Source organism: Channa argus, chromosome 18, assembly GCF_033026475.1.
Source record: "Channa argus isolate prfri chromosome 18, Channa argus male v1.0, whole genome shotgun sequence".
Taxonomy (NCBI): domain Eukaryota; kingdom Metazoa; phylum Chordata; class Actinopteri; order Anabantiformes; family Channidae; genus Channa; species Channa argus.
This window is the reverse complement of record NC_090214.1, coordinates 11,830,693-11,851,710: the sequence shown is the minus strand read 5'-3', so window position 1 is coordinate 11,851,710 and position 21,018 is coordinate 11,830,693. Positions and strand designations below refer to the sequence as shown.

General features: G+C 35.8%; 1 protein-coding gene across 5 annotated transcripts in view; it reads right to left on the bottom strand.

The window, feature by feature from the left end:
• Positions 1-21,018, bottom strand: part of rai14 (retinoic acid induced 14) — a 35,338-nt gene that overhangs the window by 11,422 nt on the left and 2,898 nt on the right. For all 5 annotated transcript variants that reach the window (XM_067484515.1, XM_067484511.1, XM_067484514.1 and 2 more), the window contains exons 3-7: positions 6,367-6,497; positions 4,121-4,209; positions 3,856-3,920; positions 3,186-3,243; positions 2,618-2,688 (exon numbers count right to left, since the gene is read on the bottom strand). In XM_067484515.1, coding sequence (XP_067340616.1) covers positions 2,618-2,688; positions 3,186-3,243; positions 3,856-3,920; positions 4,121-4,209; positions 6,367-6,497 — 414 coding nt within the window. The remainder of the gene's footprint in view (positions 1-2,617; positions 2,689-3,185; positions 3,244-3,855; positions 3,921-4,120; positions 4,210-6,366; positions 6,498-21,018) is intronic.

The window sequence follows — 21,018 nt, the reverse complement described above, 5'->3', positions numbered from 1 at the left end:
GAACCCCTAAATAATTGAAGGGCAGGACAATAGAAATAAAGAAATAAAACAAAAAGACACTCTTCTTCAGGAATAACTTTATCTGTCTACTATAACTGGCAGTGGTAGGTTACCATTTCTTAACAGACTACACTTTAGGGCCTTCCTTAATTTGCACATTGTTTCCGAGTTGTGGCTTCTTCTAAATCTCCTCTTTCCATTGTTTCTTATGTGTCCTTAAGTCTTGTACTTTGCAGTGTAAAACATGCACAGTAAAGTTTTTAAGAAACACACATTTACATTACACTGAGGAAATATTGCAGCACTTTCTCTGGACAGATGATAATTATGTGCTCTGTCCCATGTTAAAAATCTTCTCAGTCGCCTTTAATTCTGGCAGCTGCACATCCTGATTACTTCACTTCTTTATGTTACATGACATGACTCCTTACCATTGTCACTCTCAACAGTACATTTAACAGCATATTTATGGACCCCTAGCAAGTATCTTAAGGCTCAACTCTGAATTTAATTAATTTCAGTCCTTAAAACCCCACGCTTCTGCAACATAAACACTGAATTTAACAGTTTAAAAATCAGATAATATTATACAATTTCAATGAATTCATCATGGACCCAAATGTTCTCCCAGCTGAATATTTCTCCATTGGTCTCTCTCTCTGCCACATATACAATATCATAAGCACGTAACAAAATTATTAAGTTTATGTCAATCAATCACTATACTTAGGTCTGCCTGCTTAATTTCATTCAGTGAAGAGCAAATAAAGTAGGGGAGAGTATGTCTCCCTGCTTCAAGTTTAGTTCTACAAAAGTAGTTGTAGTAAAGTACTTTATGTAGAGACTAAAGTTATCACAAAGCTGTACTGGTCTGTCTGTTGAACCAGCCTATTAGTGACTAATGCCTGAAAAACCCAAATATTGTAGACATATACTGCTAAAAGCACAGCTCAGGTAAAAATGCTCTAATAAAATACATTTTTATTTATATTTTTTAGTAATTTCACCTTGCACTACAAATAATATAATGCACTACAAGAAATGTCATTTTCAGATTTTTTCATTACCTTTAATGCAGTACTATTTTTAAGTGAAATGTTTTTGTGTCTTCGAAAGTAGAACTAGCCTCATTAGCAAAATACTGTGCTCAAAGTATTCAGATAATTTACTTCATTAAAAGCATTGGTATCGAATTGTAAGATTAGATTACAACTTCATTACATGTAAAATACATGCATTGAAACTTTAGTGGACCTTGAAACTGTCAAAATTGCCCCGATTAGTGTTATATTATTATTCATGAATTAATATGTAGACAGCATTTCTTTGGTAAAGCTGGTCGAGTTGTAACTCATTTTTACTATTTTTGCATATTCCTTAGACTTTCAATAGCCTTTAACGCGGTCAATCTAAAAACATGGCCAGTAAGGACTTCTGAGGCAACATCTGTGAATTATATTATATTAGATAGATATAAGAATGGGTTAATTTTATGTAACTGAGATTTACCCCCCCCCACCCCGATAAATGTTTCTCTTGTTTCTTTTAATGTCTTGGTATGTGTTTATCAAAGTCAGATATGGACTATATGCATGTTACTGCCATGATATATGCTTGAGGTTAACAAGCTGGCAGGTTGCTGCTGCAGCTCAGCCCATTAACAGCAAAAATGTTCCATATGACTTTGTGGTTCTCTATATGTCTAGTAAAAGCAGATAATGTTGCTCAAACCACTCACACACAGACACATACACACATACACCTGCAGATGTCCATGCTGGAAGAGTAAATTCTGTCAATACATCTCACATGCATAAAACCTTAAAATAAATAAATAAATAAATCTATGAGTGGAGAACACATAAGTGAAAATGACTGACCTATTACTGAAACACACTGAATGAAATGTCATCTAGCCACACTTAAATAAATCTTAATTTGAAATAGCACAACATTTTCACTTGTGTGCACAGAGACAACTCTGTGCAAGTATGTTTATCTGCAACAGCCCAGCTGTGCCGTGATAATAAAGCAAAATAAATGTGAAACACACTCTTCATGTCTTTTCACTGACTTACTCTCTTTTACTTTTTAACATACGCGTTAAATATTCATGCTAACAGCTAACACATTCCCGGTTTGGTTAAAAATCCAAGACATGAGGTATCACTGCAATGGAGACCACATGTCTGCGGTTTAGAGCAGAGTTACCACAGTACACTGACCCTCTATCTCGCAAACGGACATGCACGCTCACACACACTCAACAATGAAAATCATTCTTAAACCATGTTGTAGATTTAAAGCTGAGAGGGAGAACACCAGGTAACTGTTTTCAAACAATAATGCTTTGCTTCTACTTTACTAAAGCTAAAAAAAACCCAAAATTTAGGAAGCCAGGAGATAAATCTACTGTTAACAGATAGATTAAAAAAAGATCCAAAGTGCAAAAATTGTGATTTGCCTCCCATGAACAAATAAAAATAAGAAAAAATCAATTTGAATAAGACTGAATTAAGCTTTTTTGTGGTCTTATTTAGTTTCTGAGCCCATTAAAGTCCTGCCAGGAAAAATACATCTGGAGAAGGATGTGTGGAAGTAATGTGAAAGTACATACTGCATCTTTCAGGCTGATGGGACTTTTGAGTTCACATAGCAGTTGGATGGTCCGGATGTTCCCACTGGCAGCTGGTAATAAAATAAAACAACAGTCAAGACAATGAAAATAAGCCCATGGTTCGTCTAGAGGTCACAGCTTGGTTCAGTTTGACTTAGGTTTGATTTAGCAAGTACTTTCTCTCCGATTTCCAAAAGTCCTAATTGATTGTTTTTTTTAAATGAGTCACGAGTTAAACAATATTGAACAATATCCTTTTCTTTTCATTGAAAAACATAGGCAGGATAGTGTTAGCTGTAGCAATACTTGACACTAGTGAGACATCACCTCTACTTTAAAAGTGCATAACAGATAAATGCTTCCAACTTTAGTTTGTGAGATTCATCACTGAGACATTGTAGTTTTTGGTTTGAGTGCAGGGGTATTGTAAGAATGTAACTGTGCTGAAATCACATTGAATGTCAATTACAAATTTAGTAGATCATTTAATACAAACAAAGTTTTAAACATAATTTCACAAGATATTTCCCTCATCGCAAGCAAACTCTCAGGATACTGACACACTTACCAGCGTGATGCAAAGCAGTCTTTCCTGAACTGTCTATAGCATCGATAGGACACTTACACTGAAAAGAAACAGGAAATTACACATGTATATTAAATGATTATAATTGGAAAAGTTAAATACTCTGAATGCGACATGCAATACATGTGCTGTGTCAACTAATATTGTAGTAAATTCTTTACATTTGAAATTTACTATATTTCAAATATTTCCAATAAATTGGCTTTACTTCGCACAACTTTGTGTGTTTGTATTACACAATAATGAGACAAACACAGGTTTGTCAGTGCATTGGTGCCAAGATACTGCAAAATCTATAGAAAGGTCAGCAGAAGAGAACAGTGTACTTGTTTTTGAGTTCTCCTACTAAGATCTGCTGATTTGTGCAAACACACACACAGCAACCACACCGTCAGCATACAGAACAAATGAAGCAGTGAAAATGTCTGCAGACATCTTGAGAATGTACTGCAGGTTTCACAAATAAATTTGTCAAAAAATTATAATAATTATATTAAATTTAATACTGTGTGGTTTAATGCCATTACAATACTATGAAATTATGTTGTGTTAGTAGCAGCATGTCATAAATACAAAGCTTGGCTGTATTAGTATTAATGGTATTGAAAATAATTTTAAGAGGCACAAATGACAATTTGTGCCTCGACCTTACCTGAATAAGTTTTTTGCAGCACTCAGTATGATTGTTTTTTGCAGCCAAATGTAAAGGATTAAAACCTAATCATAAAATCAAAATCAAAAAAAAAAAAGGAAAATTACCATAAGAATTCATTTTATAAAAAGGTAACAGAACTATAATAACCAAATAACACAATAAAGCAATAATCTCACAATTCAAATTAAATAAATCTATTGACAAAAATGATCCTTATACAAAATCACAGATATTCACTACTATCTATCATGACAGGTCATACCTGCAGCATCTGTGATTGACTGGTCAGCTCCATGAGCAAGAATGACAGAAAGACAGTCTGTCTGACCTCGTGAGGCTGCTACATGTAGACTGTTGACAGAACCAAAGCAAAGAACTGAATAAGAAAAAAGCTGAAATGCTATACATCAGTCAGTACATTTACAATAAAAGACTACAAATACACGGACACCTGGACACTTTTGACACTCTCCAAACATTATCAAAATCTATATACTTTCTGTCAACAAAAGTAGTTTGGATTGTAATTAAGACTGACACCTCACTGCCCACTAAATTAATGACATAGTTTGGAATTATGTTAATACATTTTCTTGTCAACAGTCAAATATCAATGGCTTTTAGCTTTAGCTTTCCCCTTTAGGGGCAATGTGTTCCACAGCGTGATTTGCCATGTGTTTTTAGGCTGGATGCCCTTCCTGTCACAGCCCTCCCATTTTTGTTCGGGCGGGTGTTCTGGTGGGATGTGATTCAAACCCATGGCCATCTGTATCCAAACCCAATGCTCTACCACTGCCATTTGCCAACAATTAAATGGGGAGCTAAATTACACTCTACCATCTCACTTTTAAATATGAAGCTACAAGACTTATATCGCGATTTGCTAAATACACACAAAACGCAAAATGCAAAAAACAGCAATTTGTGGTTTTACAGTTGCATTAGATGCATTAGACCATTTACTTTCCTCGATCCTGTGATTTCCTGAGGTTGCCATTTGTTTTTACACTTAATGTTTGATTTGGATTAAACAAATGATACCAATCGTTTATTAGAGGTGCTGGTAAGCAGATTGTGTTACCTTTGGTAGCTAGACTAGCCTTTTCAAAACTTTTAGTATTTATGCTAGGCTAAGCTGATGGTGCTGACTATAGCTAGATATTTAGCATACAGATAATTATCTCACATAACTCTAAGCAAGACAGCTAAAAAACTGGCCTTCTTGTGCATGTCTGTTTGTGTGTTTGTATGCAGTTGGCAATCAATAAAAACCCTTTCCAGTTCGGCAAGCAGGATAAAAAAATAAAAATAAAAATCACTACACATGCCCAGCCTGAAGTGTGGGCAGGATATACACATACACCAATCAGGTTTTATCACCATAGAGATACTGTACACTCCCCCTTTGTGCTTTCTGAAAAGACTGGAGCATTACAGTCCCCAACCACCACATTCATCCTGATTTACAAAGCTTGAAAATATGCATCTGTATGTGTGTTTCTGTTGCACAAACGGGAAGAGGTCAAGGATGAACTTGTATGGAAAATAAAAACTTGTGGGTTTGTGTCACGTGAAAATCTGCAAATTCGTTTCCTCCACATTTGTTCCTCTGTTTTGATTTTCCTAGCTGTGTGAGATGCTCAACACATTGCGGTCAGTGGGTGTTGGACTTCAAAAAACAAAGGGGTCAAATATTAACATTAAGGCTCTGTGTTAGCAGTCTCAACCAGTGAGGCAACAGGTTCCACTGCCTCCTCATGTCATGGAGTGGATGAATAGTTGCAAAATGTCAGCCTTCCAGGAACTAAGACAAAAAGCCATATTTTTAGACTGCACATTCATTTTTAACACTGCGCTGCAGCACATGTCAGTAGTTTTATAAGCCTAAGACCTATATCTGTAACAATTCCTGAAATTAAGGTAAAACACAAAAGACAAAAAATTGATAGTGATTCCATTAAATGTAATACTCAACTACCATTTCTAAGATCTTTGTAGTTAAAGTGTCAGATAAGTGTTGTACTGTATAGTGAAATTAGCTGCACTTTTATTTACTTGATAGAAAGTCTTTGTAGCAAACTGGAGATCCTCAAAGGTTTGGACTGATATTTTGTTTGCATCGTTGTCACTGTAGTGTTTTTTTGTTTAGAGCTGTTTCGCTCATATCATAGTACAAAGAAAGGTTAAAGCAGTCTAACTGTCTGTTGATCAAGTCCTGTGATCTAATTAATTAATTTTCATGTTCTGAAAAAAAAAAAAAAAAATATATATATATATATATATATATATATATATATATATATATATATATATATATATATATATATATATATATATATATATATATATATATATATATATATATATATGTGTGTGTGTGTGTGTGTGTGTGTGTGTGTGTGTGTGTGTGTGTGTGTGTGTGTGTGTGTGTTTGTGTGTGTGTGTGTGTGTGTGTGAATATACATGCTAAATGTCTACACTTATTCTTTAGAGGATCAGAATGCTTACGCTGACTTGCCCTCGCTGTCCAACTTGACAGCACTGGCACCTTTCTTGGCAAGGAGTGCAGCCACTTTCTCCACCTCACCATGCTCCACCGCAGCAAGCAGGCGCTCATCGTTTTTGTTCCACTCATTCACCTAAAGCAGATGATTTAGAAGAATGGTGAGACAGAAAAAGAGGGACGTAGAAGGATAAGAAAAACAGGGAGAGAAACCAGGTGAGACAAAACCCAGACATCAAATGTAATTAATGAGGAATGAGTAACCAGGAGGTGGAAGACAATATACTCCATATAAATGTGGTTTCTACGAATTTCAAATTCACACACACACACTAAACAAAACCATCATAATCACCATCATTATAAACAGATCAAATCCACAGCAAATTCCAAGACAGATCTGTTTGTATTTATTTATTATCACTGTTGTCTATCCAAGATTTTAAATTCTATAAAAGTATGTTGCTTCAAATATTTACCTTCTCTACATTCCTAACAATGACGTGGTGGTTTCAGACATTAACACATCCTAATCTGAGATGTCCTAAATCTGAGTGATGTTTCTCAGAGGTAGAGAATGTTTTCTTGGCTTGTCTATGCCTCACACAAACACTTTGCCCATATGTGAACACACAGGCAAATTCCAGTGTGGACGTGTACTGACACACGTTCACACACCAAATGGCCCCATATTTGTGTCAGTGCCAGGCTATCCAGATAGAAGTCAGCTATTGGAAAGCTTCAAGCATGATCTCATACACTGAGTGCCTTGTAATGCAGCAGTATGATGGTATAAAGATACAACATAACAAGCTTTAAGAGCCTTCTACCATAACATTTACCTCTATTCAATTCAACTTTATTTATATATCGCCAATTCACAACAAACTCAGGTCAAGGCACTTTACAGAATAAAAGTTAAGACTATAAAGATGTATAGAGAAAACCCAACAAATCCCCCTCGAGCAAACCCTAAGCAACAGTGGAGAGGATAAACTCCCTTTAACGCAAGAAACCTCTGTCAGAACCAGGCTCAGGGTGGGCAGCCATCTGCCTTGACCGGTTGGGGTGAGTGGAAAGGGGAGAGAGAAAAGAAAAGAGAGAAAAAAAAAAAAAAAAAAGGCAACAAAAAAAAACTTTTACTAAAATGAATAAAAAGAAAGAGGCAAATAAAGAACAGATTTAATGTGAGATTCTAGATGGAGCAGACAAAACGGGCTGAAGAAAAGGAAGGTAAAACCACTTTGTAAAACAGAGTGAAGTCCACATAAGGCTGTAGTTACTCTAGATCTCACTTGGTTGTCGCTGATGTCAGACACAAATATTAAACATTTTAAAAATAAACTTGAGAATGATTGTTTGTAACTGGAACTCAAGACTTTAGCAGATCAGAGCTTTTATTCAGCTTTACTACTGTTGTCTTCAATTATCTTAAAACAGACCTTAAAACCGATCTACACCACAGACATTTTGCCACTTCCACCTACCTGGGGTGTGGCATCAAACTTTTATGAGTACAGGTACACAAGGGCAATATAGGCACATTTTCCAATTATTGGCAGATTATCCAATTATTTGGTTAATATCAAAGAGAAAACAGAAAATGTATTCATAGAAAATTGTTAAAGTAGCTGGTAGTGAAGGAAGCTTAACTTGAGCGGAGTAGAGAGACCTTAGTCAGCACTCTCTGCAACCATCTGTGCATATTAGGATTCAGTACAGTATTAGATTTGATCTCATAGCCCACTGACCTACACATGATAAGGTGATGAACTCTTTGACTCCAATAAACACCTGAGGTGGCAATCTGTAACCTATTTTAGGAGCGCAATAAGCCAACGTAGAAATGAATGGTATATTTAGACCCTATGGCAAACACCCAGATGCAATCACTGCAATACATTTTGTACAGCTGGTGGAAAAATGCAGGGCTATAAAAATCCCCTCCGTCACCTAAACAGCTAGGATGATCACTGAGCACTGCAAGTCACTTAGTCAATAATATAGAACAGTAAGGTTACGGAAAATACCAAACTTAACAAATTCTAAGACTACTGAACATGGATTAGTATTCTTGGTGACACTGTCAGACGTTCTGGAAAACTGAGTCTTATTCAATGGCAAACGAACACCTCCACACGAGACATAGATACATACGATTTAGGAGGTGGTGTAAGACAAGAAAGTTCTTTGACAGACTTGAAACAATTGAGCAATGAGAAAAATGTATAAAAGATATACTGGCCAGCATCACTGATCAGGAAAATTACTGTACCTACTAATACTTTATAACACATGGATATACAACACTTACTACATAACTAGCATTTATATAGTTTAATTGTTTTTTCTTACTGATTACTAGCAAGTTTCTAAATATTCCTAAGAAACGTCCAATCGGTTGTGTGACTTTCAGTGTTTCTGTATTTAGAATTTGTGAATTCTGTGTATTGTGTATCTGCACAATTTTGTGAATGTTTCTTTCAATTTGCTTGTGTATACTGTATATACAGGTTTCCTTTTCCTGTATGCCAAATATTTCTTTCCATGTCATACTGTATATGGTTGGCATAAAAATACAGACTTTTTATTTGCTTGTGCTTTGTCCATCTCCATGTGTTACTTCAAATTTACACTATGTAAGTTTTTATATGTTTGGTGGAAATGCATTCCAAAAAATATTATTGTTTCAATAACGGAGTTAACATTTTTCGACAAAAACTATTATAGCAGAGGTGGGACACTTAACACAATATTATGCAACATGAAAAAAAAAAAATGAATGAATTTGGTTATTGTTTAGATTATAAACTGAATTATGCAAATGGGATGTGTTTATCAGAGCTTACCACTTTTGCTGAAGTCTCCAAGGAAAAGCCCAGTGGTTTGGAGCAAAACATACTAAAATGTACTGTGGGAATCAGTAAAGAAGGGTGGAACTTGGTGTTGTAATTGAGTGCCTTTGTGATTTGGAAACAGCAGTCAGTCAATCCTACTTCTATACTTTACATGACACATTTAATAACAGTAGCAGTCACATCTCACTGATTCATTCACTCATTTCTAGTATCTAATCCTGCAAGAAGACTCTACTTTGTCTGTTAATATAATGTACTGCAAGGTCAGACTTTTCTTGAATATTTATTCCTGCATCCTAAACCCATTCCATCTTAAAAATCTTTCATTCGTTAATGTAGCTATTTTTCAGATGTTTGTTAGAAATATTGACTATGCTTTTCTCAAACGTTTTCCAAACACTAGCATCCAGCAGGATCGGAATGAGATTTTTCATGATGATATCGGTCAAAGCAGTTCCTGAGTTTTACTCAAGCAGCAAATATGCACTGTACCTCCTGATATAAAAAATTATTTTCAGATTTGCCCAACCAGCAGAGTGTGTCACAAACGTCTCAGACTGATACTGAAAAGGCAAAATACTGTTACAAATTCACACATTATCCTAAACTAAAGAACCAAGTTGTTAAAATGTTCCACAGAGATGACACAGGCTTTATAATGCATAATGAAATCAGAGCTGTTTATGCTTAAAATGTAACCACTTAAAAGTAGAGTTAACATGAAAGGTGGTAAACCACCTGGAAATTATAAAGTTAGATGGTTTTCTCCAATGTGTTCCAATGTAAAACCAGACACACACAAAAAAGAGGTCTGAATGGGTCTGCGCAGCAATTTAAAACTACATTAAGGTTCAGGCACACATTAGAAACACCAGCAATGACAACACATTAGGCTGGTTGTCATTTGCTTTCAATAAAGAAATTGAAGAACATTTAGAGTAAAGAAAATGGTGATGGCCCAACTACCCCGTGTCTTTAAAACAGCTGACTTGTTGGCAAAAGTTTCACTTCATGTATACAACTCAAAAGCTTTTAGCTCCTCTGAACCTTCACTATTTTTACAGTGTGGACCTCCCTTCTCTGACAAATAGAAATATGCACATTTTCTGTTTATTAACATGTCCTTTATCACTACACAAATGGACTTGAATAACAGAGAAACCAGTCTTTGTGTACCATTTGCACATCTGTGTAGGAATGTACAGCGAAGGAAATAAGTATTGTCTAGTTTAATTAAACAACGATTAATAGTTTGTCTGAGATACATGCAAACCTTTACAGCATTATCTCAGTTTTGTCAGGTGAATGACTTTGCTCTTTATTTTCTAAATTAACATAAAAGAAACTTCTTAATCCCAAAGCTAACAAGTGTGTTGACATTTGCACTGAATGTTGCTACCATGGTCACATTAACAAGAACACCATATAGGAAAGAAAAGGGACTAGACTTTAAACCCTAACTCCCACCAGCACTAGTAGAACAAATTACAGGGGAAAGGGTGATGTACTATGGACCATCATCCTTCCTAATGGTCTCTGTGATTTTAAAAGGCTGGACATAAAAAAAAGGGCCATGACGATGAAGCAGTATAACAACGAAAGCATCAGACAACATTATAATGGACAGGTTTAAGTGGAGCGGAATGAACTGCTCCAGTTTCAGCCGCATACACGACTTGTGTCATCGCAAGGGAGACTGATAAAATAATCATGTGCTTGCAAAGATTTGAGATTTTGCTAAGTCAGTATGGACCTTAGTTCCCTCACCTTTTGATTAGAGCAAAGTGTGTTAAAGACTTTTCTACACCACAAAAACAGCATAATGTCCACCAGCATTTACCTAAACTAAATAACTTGCAGTTCTTGCTTAGCACAACAAGAAATTAAAAATGTGGTAAAGTACATACATGTTCATTTCCAAATTTTTTGTCATGGTTTAAAAGTATTCCTGAGTAAAAGCAATGTAAGACAGCTGCATACAGTAAAGTGGCTACAGACTAAAAGGTGGGCAGGAGTGGTGACAGAGCTGGTAGGAAAAGTTCAATTTAGGAGATGCTTTTGATTCATTTTAATATACCAATATCGTTGCCAAAAGAATCCATCGTTTCACAACACATTAACAACCAAATATTTTGATAATCTAGGAATCAATTAATAAAAAAGCACCAAAAAATGTAGAGTAGTTCTAGATTCTCAGTGTAGTCTGGACACAGAGCAAAGAGCATGACCCCTGAACTTTAAATGAATTTTGACAATATCTACTTGTACTAAATACTGCAGGCTTTATATTGGGTTACACCAATGTGAGCCATGTTACTAATCCTGACATTATAAACCAGTAAAAAATGTCTTTCTGGGTGTTACACCAGGAAGTGAAATGGATATCTCTTCCTCTCTTTCGTTCAGTTCTGTTTCCTTGACTGCCCTTGTCATCTCACCTCCCCTTCGGGTTCTCCCCCACTGTTTCTTGTGCTGTGATAAGTGTGTTTACAGTTGGATCAGGGTGTGGACAGTAGTGTTTGTTCTCTTTATGTCTTTAGCTGGACACTCATTAGAACATACAAAGAGTTTGGTAATAACACCAGTGTTTCCTGTTAGTCCAGACCTGAGGCTGGCTGTCAGAATTAGGAGAAGACAGCAAAAACCTAGAGTGTGAAAGAAATAAAAAGATGAGAAAAAGAGGATGTTGAAAACAAAAGATATTGGGGTGTTATAAAGCTGAACTAGGTATTGCTTTAAAATGATATTAATCATTAAACTTCTTCTTACCCCTCTCCTTACCTTACCTCTCAGCATGTATCTCATTGGTATAGATTTTTATAAAGTGGTTAAGTCTTGAAACCAAATATAGAATCACAACACCCTATTCACAATATTTCTACTTAGTGATTTTTCTCCCTCTAAACCAGTTCTCTGAAAGACAGAAACAAACTACGATGAGGAACATTGCAATTTCTACATGACATTCTGTAGGTTTGTGTTAAAGAAAAAAAAAAACATCAATTCAAAACAACCATTAGTTTTGTTTAGTTTAGTTCTGTTTGTCAGATCTGGTCAGTTTGGGAAACCAGGTGAAACTCAGAAATGTAATCATTAATAAGTAAGCAATAAGTAAGCATTTCCAGTAAAGTCCAATGACTAAAAAAAAATAAAAAATAAAAAAAAGAAATTCAATGCGTATCCATTGCAAATTTAATTGACCACCAGGAATTACTTTTCCAGATGCCTTGTCATTGATTATCATTCATTATTCAATTATTAGTAAATTTGTCTGAACATAACATGAAACCATAACACCATCCTTTATTCCAATTAACACACCAAACTAGATTTCTCTTTTGTGGAAGTGAGAATTGTCATGTTTATGGAAATACATGCAGAGATGAGGGATACATTAAAATGTTAGGTAAAAAGGGAAGTAAGACACATAAACAACGAGGAGGTTTAGAGACACAGGATGGCCGTCAGGAAGTAAATGAGAGAGTGTAAAACACTAAAGAAAAAAAAAAAAGAACTGTGAAGGAAAGACAGTGATACATCTACAATATCTTTGCCCTTTGATCAGCAATAGCTTTTAACTTCAAACCCCTTATCTACAACAAAGTAGATGCTCAAATGTCCTCAAACAATACATCCTTTCTCTTGGACCACAGCTGAAACTGCTTACTGCCCTCTGTAGCACTAACACATCAGCACTAATGCTGATGTGTGTGCATATACTGCATACACACACAAAATAGTTTACTAGACTCTGAAACCAAAACCCAGAATAAGAGACCAAGGAGACGGAACTGTTAAACAAAGACCAGATGGCTGGTGTCATAATGAAAGATGCTGCTACGTATTTCACAACACTGCCCAATCTGGACCCCACGTTTAGAAATTGAAATTCACATCGTGAGTAACATTTTTTCATTTGTCAAGTATGCTTTACAGTCACTATTTTTCTACTGGCAACACCCTGTCCTTTCTAAACATTTTTAGTCAAAAGGTTGTGAACATCAGTACAAGCAATATATTTTACAAAATATCAGCAAATGCTATAGTCAAAAGAATATCCCAGCAATTTATCACTGCACTCTTATAACACTATGAAAGTTTTAATGTTCAAACTTGTAGTCTTTGGACCCAAAAAGTGTTTCAAGAGACATTGCAGCAGTTTATCAGACCTTGATCTAATCTCTCTGGAGCAACAAAGAACAATCTTAGATGTGTAAAAATCTGTGAATTTCCCCTTTACAACTGATTTTTTATTTTTTTTTAAATAGCCCCTTTTTAACTTATAAATTAAATATTTGACGAGATATTGTTATTACTTTACCTTTATTTTATTGTTGACAGGACATCATCACTAAGACCTTACAGAAAGGGGCAGAGAGAGAGAGAGAGAGAGAGAGAGACAGAGACAGAGAGACAGAGAGAGAGAGAGCCCTCTTTCTCCTCTCTTCTGTTCACTTCACTTCAGTGTTGGTCCATAAATAAACTCATTATCTGACTTATACTCAGAATATTTCACTTTGACCTCTCTACCCCTGATTTTAGTACTTTACTTGTGCTCATAAAAACATCTGTAGTTACAGGAATACTATGGGGCCACCATGACTCTAGGAAACGAAACCCATTTTACCATGTGTTTGTTCACAGATGCTGAATAATTGTCCACATTCAGAATTGGACGACTGATTTAAAGGTCCAACATGGGACATTTATGGGTGCAAGAAGACCTCCCGCCAAAAACTGGCCTCGTGGAACACTTCCTTCTGACACAAATAGCCTTTCCTGCCCTATAAATAAACACTCCAGGACTTGGACAGCAAACAGCCTCATTATTCTCAGTGGAGTAAAACAAAATATACTGTATCACTCACTTCTGTCAGGCAGTACACACACATATACACACACACACACACACACACACACAAACACCTAGGAAAATGTTTGTCTCACTTTACATAAAGCCTTTGGTCATTTAAATAATTAAAAACTAAAAACATTTAATAACTGTTTGCAAGTGAAAACTGTACTCAGAAGTAATCAGCAAATAAATAAGTGCAATGCCAAAAGAAGAAAATTTCCTCATGAAGGAAAGTTCTCATACTTTGTCAGGTGAAATAACTCTAACCCTCCCCCCCATCTATCTCCTAGCATGAATATTGTTCTAGTTGTTCAGAGCAGGCCAAACTAAACACTGTCTGAATCAAACTGGGGCAGGGAGTCGGACTGCCATTCGCTCTCAAAAAAAGGGGTTCTCTTCTGCACACTCTTTTCTGTCACACCAATCACTTCTCCTTTACATGCATTTTTTCCATCTAGGTCTCTTCTCTCATTATTTCCCACAACCCCTAACCCTTTTACACCACCTTCCAACTTTCCTCACTAACCTTATCTGCTTTTATCAGTCTTTCTGGTGCCACCATCATAGCCAGTGATTAGCTTCATTTTATACAATTACTTCATCTACATATAGTTCCAAACCATGTCAGGAATTTGCATGCACTAATCCCCCCCCAAAAAAATACTAATTGACACAAATACTGTACATACACACAAAGTCAGCAGACATTAAACAGACCCTTGAAGAAACACACACCCACAGATTAATGAGCATGCAAACACAAGCACAACCACCAGGCTCACACCCACCTTAGTTTACCAGTGTTCTTTGCTTCATTTATTTGCTGATGAACAAGTTTCTTGGATGTTTTCTGTAGTTCATGTACACAGGGCACTAATGTATAAAGATAGCCCATAGGCGGTTTCTTTTAATTGGATCCATGTTTAAACAAGACCTAAGCTACTTTTTTTCTTGTATAGTTTTAAACTAATTCAAGACTGCAGTTTCTTAACAGGCACAGTGGCTAGTGTTATTGACAGATAACTACCCATTATAATTGTAGTAGCAGTATAGGAGGACTTGTCTTGCACGCTGCACAAGATAATATCAAGTAGGCAAACACAAATAGAAGAAAAAAAATAACACTTCATGATGAGTAATTTCATACTTAGCATCCAAAATGTATTTTCTACCAGTTATCCTTAACGCTCACACACTGAGATAATTACAAGAAAATGCAATGCATTTAGGTTGAATGCGCCCAAATGTAATACAATCTAAAAAACCCATAATAGAAATGTGTAAAACTTGTTTTTCATAAAAAATAGGATTATTTAACTTAAACACTTCCTACTTGTTTGCTTATTTCTAAGTTCTATACAGTATATTGAAAAGCAAAATGTAAATAACAACAAGAGACTAGTCTTTGTTTTGCAGCTGTAACAAATTATTATTTCCAAAATTAAAGTAAAAACTATTTCATTTACTAAATCAATTAATGTATGTATTTTTACCTCACTGTTATCAAGATGCAGTCTATATACGCTATATTTGAACAGGGTCATTGTTATCCCTAGGACTGTTCCACTAACCACTACTGACAAATAACACACAGACACACCCTTCCCTTCACCAGCTCTCTCCCAGATTAATGCTGGGATGTCTCTTAGGTTTTAATGTCACTCACAGCACTAATACCCTTTCACTACACCCAGCCAGAACAAGCCATTCTGTGCCAAACCGAGTGAGACAGGGCCCAATCAAGCAGAGCCAAGTGGAGATACTTCAGCTTTGATTTCAATACAATTTTTATATATTTATTTATTTATTTTTAGTATTTTTCCCCTCCTGACATTTTTGCTGTATTTTCTTTAATGTGCAAGGAAATAATATGACTTAATGTTTTCAACCACATAGGGTACAAGCCATTTTTAAAGAGAAATGTTCATATGATCAGCATGTGATTTTATTTGTAGCGTATCTCTACTTAACACAACAGACACATTTCAAAACGTCTGATAAGGAGTACCCCATTCTTTTACTATCTGATACTATTCAGGAAGTGTCCAAAATACTCCAAACAATAAATGTACAGTGTCCTGTGTCATGTAGCTTGGATAATGAAGAAGGAGCCATGAAACAGGAGACAGCATAATCCACACATTTAGACACAGACAGACTAGATAATAAGGGGAGGGAGGGTATGTGTGTGTTTGTCTGCACATATGTTGGACACTAGTCTATGCACATGGATGCGTGTGTGTGTGTGTGTGTGTGTGTGTGTGTGTGTGTGTGTGTGTGTGTGTGTGTGTGTGTGTGTGTGTGTGTGTGTGTGTGTGTGTGTGTGTGTGTGTGTGTGTGTGTGTGTGTGTGTGTGTGTGTGTGTGTGTGTGTGTGTGTGCGCGCGAGAGAGAGAGATAGCCCTAAGTAATCCTGCTTAGTCTAGCAGCTGTGGGAGCAGGTTTAAGTAGTCTTACAGTATGAATGGCTGGGTGAGGGTTTAAAACTAGATCCACTGTCAAACAGATAACAATAAAAAAAAAAATAAAAAATACAGTTTGCATAAGTATGTGTGTGCTGAACAGCACAACCACTAAGTCGTGTACTTGGGGGATGGTTGTGAGGGGCTAAGAGTAAGATAATGGTCTCAGCAAACTAGCTCTTGTACAGCTAATTAAAGTTGTTTCAAGAAACCCTGAACAAAGCTGTAACATTTTTGAATAATGATGTTTGAATTATTTTACTTTATGGCATTACAATGCAATTTAGTTAAAGTATAATTTATATGGGCTTTTGTATATAAATTAATTTAAGATCTATATCTTCCTTTGTTTACATTAAAACAAGGGTTTGTAGAATAATGTCTAGAATTTGTAATATAATATCTAGACTATAATTTTGGTAGACAGTATTTGCAATATTCATCATCTACACCACTTATCCTGCAGAGATGTGTCACGTTTGCCATTTAGCCAACATACTTTAATACCGATTAACCAATCTTCTACAATACAATCAAACTTGAACATGCAGTATGGTAAGCAAAGAATAGCAAGCAAAGGGGTAATTCATCAACTGCATTCTTGTAGCAAATAATTTTATAAAGGTTTTGAATCCACCTCGGTTTTTGTGGATGCTGAACATACTTTAAATTAAATCAATGAGGTCTAGTTTCAACACCACAAAGACAACAATACTTGCGTATACTGATATATTGAGTGTACCAAAACCATTTCTGGTAGCTGACTATTCAGACATCACTGAAGCAAAATGCCTGCAAGTCTCTCAGTGGCTGTTCACTAAACACTTTCCCAGAAGCCAGATTACACCGTTTGCTTGTCTTAAGCATTCCACACAAAACATACACACACACACTTTTGGCAATACAGGCTTTGCCAAAATGATCTACATATCCCAAAAAGTTAATGATTGATTCCAAAGACATATTCAGGCAGGCACAGACAAACCAAAACAACACTTAAATGCAGGCAGATATCACAGTGAGGCATGCTAACATTTCAGAAAGCACAATTTCGTGAATACACATAGTCACACACTCACAGGAATTCCTGATTCACTTTGACCTTGCATAACTACACACCTACTCTCAGAGTCTGATAATGCAACACTAGTGTTACTCTCTTTTAGAAATTTGCAAGCACAGGATTTTGGGGGAAAAATTTAATGTAGAAAAGTTGGACCACAACACAACTGTGACAAAAAAAATAAAAAATACGGAAACCCTTATTATTGCAGTATAATCTAAGAAAAAAAAATCAAATATTCAGTTGTGCTCATGGTCAATTTTTTTGTGCAACATTAATGTTGCTGTTAATATTCAGGTTGTAGATGTGAGAACAGCTTCAGTGTGGGTGGTATTTTCACACCACTTACAGTGCAGCATTTAAGAACGATGATCTGCTTAACCTGGTGACACATTCTGCTAAGTCAGCATTATGTGTCAAACATTATGTGCCAAACATTATGTGCAAAGAATTGTCTGTTTCTGTCAGACTGAGAGCAGGTGGGGTCAAACGGAGCAGGTGGCGTCAAGTAAGCGATAACAGTAGGATATGTTAGGTCATTCAAGTACAGCTTTAAGTGCTAGCATCTGATTTTAATTTTAGCCTATTTAAAGTCTAATGGGACCACACAGTTTACAATCATAACCTGGCCTACACCTCTTAAATAACAATGCTGTGTATTTGATAGAATCTGGCAATATGATACATAATACAGTGGTTTAAACGTGACATACTGAAAACTATGACACACACCCTCATATTCATAAAATTTTTAGAAGAAAAAAAGTTATCTTTCCATGCAACAGCAGAATACCAGAACATCTTTCTGGTCATCAGGGTTTTAAACAATTTTATTACTGTAAAAAAGTCAGTATAGTGTTTTTGAGAATCACAAAACATAATATTGCAGCACTTAAGGGTATCAATATTTTTTCACAACCTTAAGGTGATCATGTGTATGTAAATGTTTGAGCTGTTTTGTAGCCAATAGTATGAAGGGCAAAAAGTTGGTTATACAAGTTGATATTCATCTCCCTCTAAACAACTTACTGCATATTGACTTTAATACTCAAAACAATATAATTTAATGTTACACGACTGCATCTGATATTGATGGAGCCTTAGTGTGGTTAACTGGCACATTTAAATAAAACCCAACAATCATTTTTGTTGTTAGGAACAATTGTGCTTGTACAACTTCTTGATAAAGAATACAAGCCTACTGATGATTTAATGTACCCGTTAAAAGTATGGACACAATTTCTTATGCAACTGGTTGTTTGTTTTTTAACTTTGTGTAGATTCATACAGCATGAACACATCAAACTATGAAATAGTGAAAAACATGTCAAATTATGGAGTAAGCAAAAGAGTGTTAAACCATAATATATTAGATTAATAACAGCTTTGCACAGTACTGTGCACAAGTTACCTCTGCTGCAGAGGATGAGTTTATTACCACTAGAGTTCTCAGCCTCAGACTGCCAATCAATGGCACCTGTCATTGTGAGGCACAGAGAAGTAGAATAGATGGCACTTGCATGTGTGGTTCCCACAGTGAAGAATGGAGGTGGTGTGATGCTGTTGGAGTGCTTTGCTGATGACACTGTTGTTGATTTATTCAGAATTCAAAATTCAGAATTCTGAAGAAACATGCCATCCCATCTGGTATGGTGGGGGGAGGGGTTACATGACAGCCACACACAGACAACCATGTTTCACAAGATCTCAGGGGTATTGATATGCTTTTCATTACCCATATGTAACAATTTCCAAATATTCCTATTCAGGAAGGCCCATAGACTAACTAAACTAACATCTACATTTCACCAGGGTATAGTACTCTTAAAAGAACATCTAGTGTGGATAACTTCTTACCAAGTATTAATCTACAATGTAAAAATAACAAAACAAACATAAATCACTTAAGGTGTGTCCAATGCTTGGGTACTGTATGTTTATATGTTTATCTTGTGGTCTTTCTAGCTTATGCACATTTAAATCATGAACTTTTAATAAATATAAAAAATGAAATTTAGTTAGACTATAGATAGTACTTCTCTATAGTTAGTGCGGTCCTATTTTCTCCTTCATTACACTTTTTAACATTTATACCTTATTTAGGCCTCATGTTGGAGAGGTTCAGTTAAGGGTTGGCTGCCTGAAGCATTAATTTCAATGGGCAGTAGGAGGATCCCCAAAGTGAAGCACTTGGTGAAGATTTGACAGTAAAACCCAGATTCCATTACACATTATCTGGGAATGTCTTAACTTCATTAAACAAAGCTATTTACAAAAGCATTACGTTTCTGTTATTTTGTTTAAAAAAAAAAAAGCTAAAGGTCTGGTTTTGGGGGGGAACATTCCTGAGTAATCTGTCAATGACACACACAGCCTAAAATAGAAGATATTTTCTTTCTATTACATTGGTTCACGGTTTCTATATAAAGCAAAAGAATAACTATGGGCTCAGAATATAAACATGCTTATCATAACAATTAATTGAATCACTACATTTGTACTCCCAAAATGTAGCTGCTAAGATACACTTTACCAAAATTCAGCATGGCAGATTCAACACAATCTATGTATACAGAACAAGACATACAACTCTAAGGCTGTGATAATGATGTGGACAAACTGAGTAATACCACTATGTCTACTATATAACATTACAGTAGTTTCCTTTTCCAACCAGAAACCTATGAATGCACATATATTAAAATGATAAAGATATGAAAATAATTACATTAAAAGATAAACCGACACTTCATCAGATGTCGAAATGCTTAAGGTGCCACAGTGTATGTAGGAGTGAGGATTGCAAAGGCATGCATGACTGCAAATGACTTCAGTTGTGTTTCTAAGCAACATTCACATCCACTGCTCTTCCCTTCCTTTTACTCATGCTGCCTACATCTTGCTATTTTAGTGAGGATGAGCATTTTACTATGAAAGCAAAAATGTCCAAAAAGTATTGCTGTACCAAGACAGGGAGTAAAACAGGAAAAAAACAATACATAGGTGAGATATAGGTGAGGCAGAAATTATCCTTTTTATTCACTATTATGAGCATGCAGCCCACTCCTGGACTGAACATTTTTCAAGAACAATGGAAACTATTATACACTTTCCCACATACTGAAGCTGACTGAATTTGCAATTTGCATGCTGTTAAATTTCAAGCCAGATACTAGGAAAAATGCATATTTTTTGTTTTTGTTACTGATGTCTATGCCTCAACATCCCTTAAAGACAGGTTTAACTGCTCTTTGAGATTTTCTTTTACAGGTGTTTCTCTAGGTAATGTCACTTACAGTCCACACAATACATTTACTCTCTAGGTAAACTTTGCCTTATGTCGTGGTTATATTTTGCGCCACCTAATTCTTCCTCTGCGGTTCTGTCTAAATGTCACGCTCTTTAGTAAGAACGTGACAT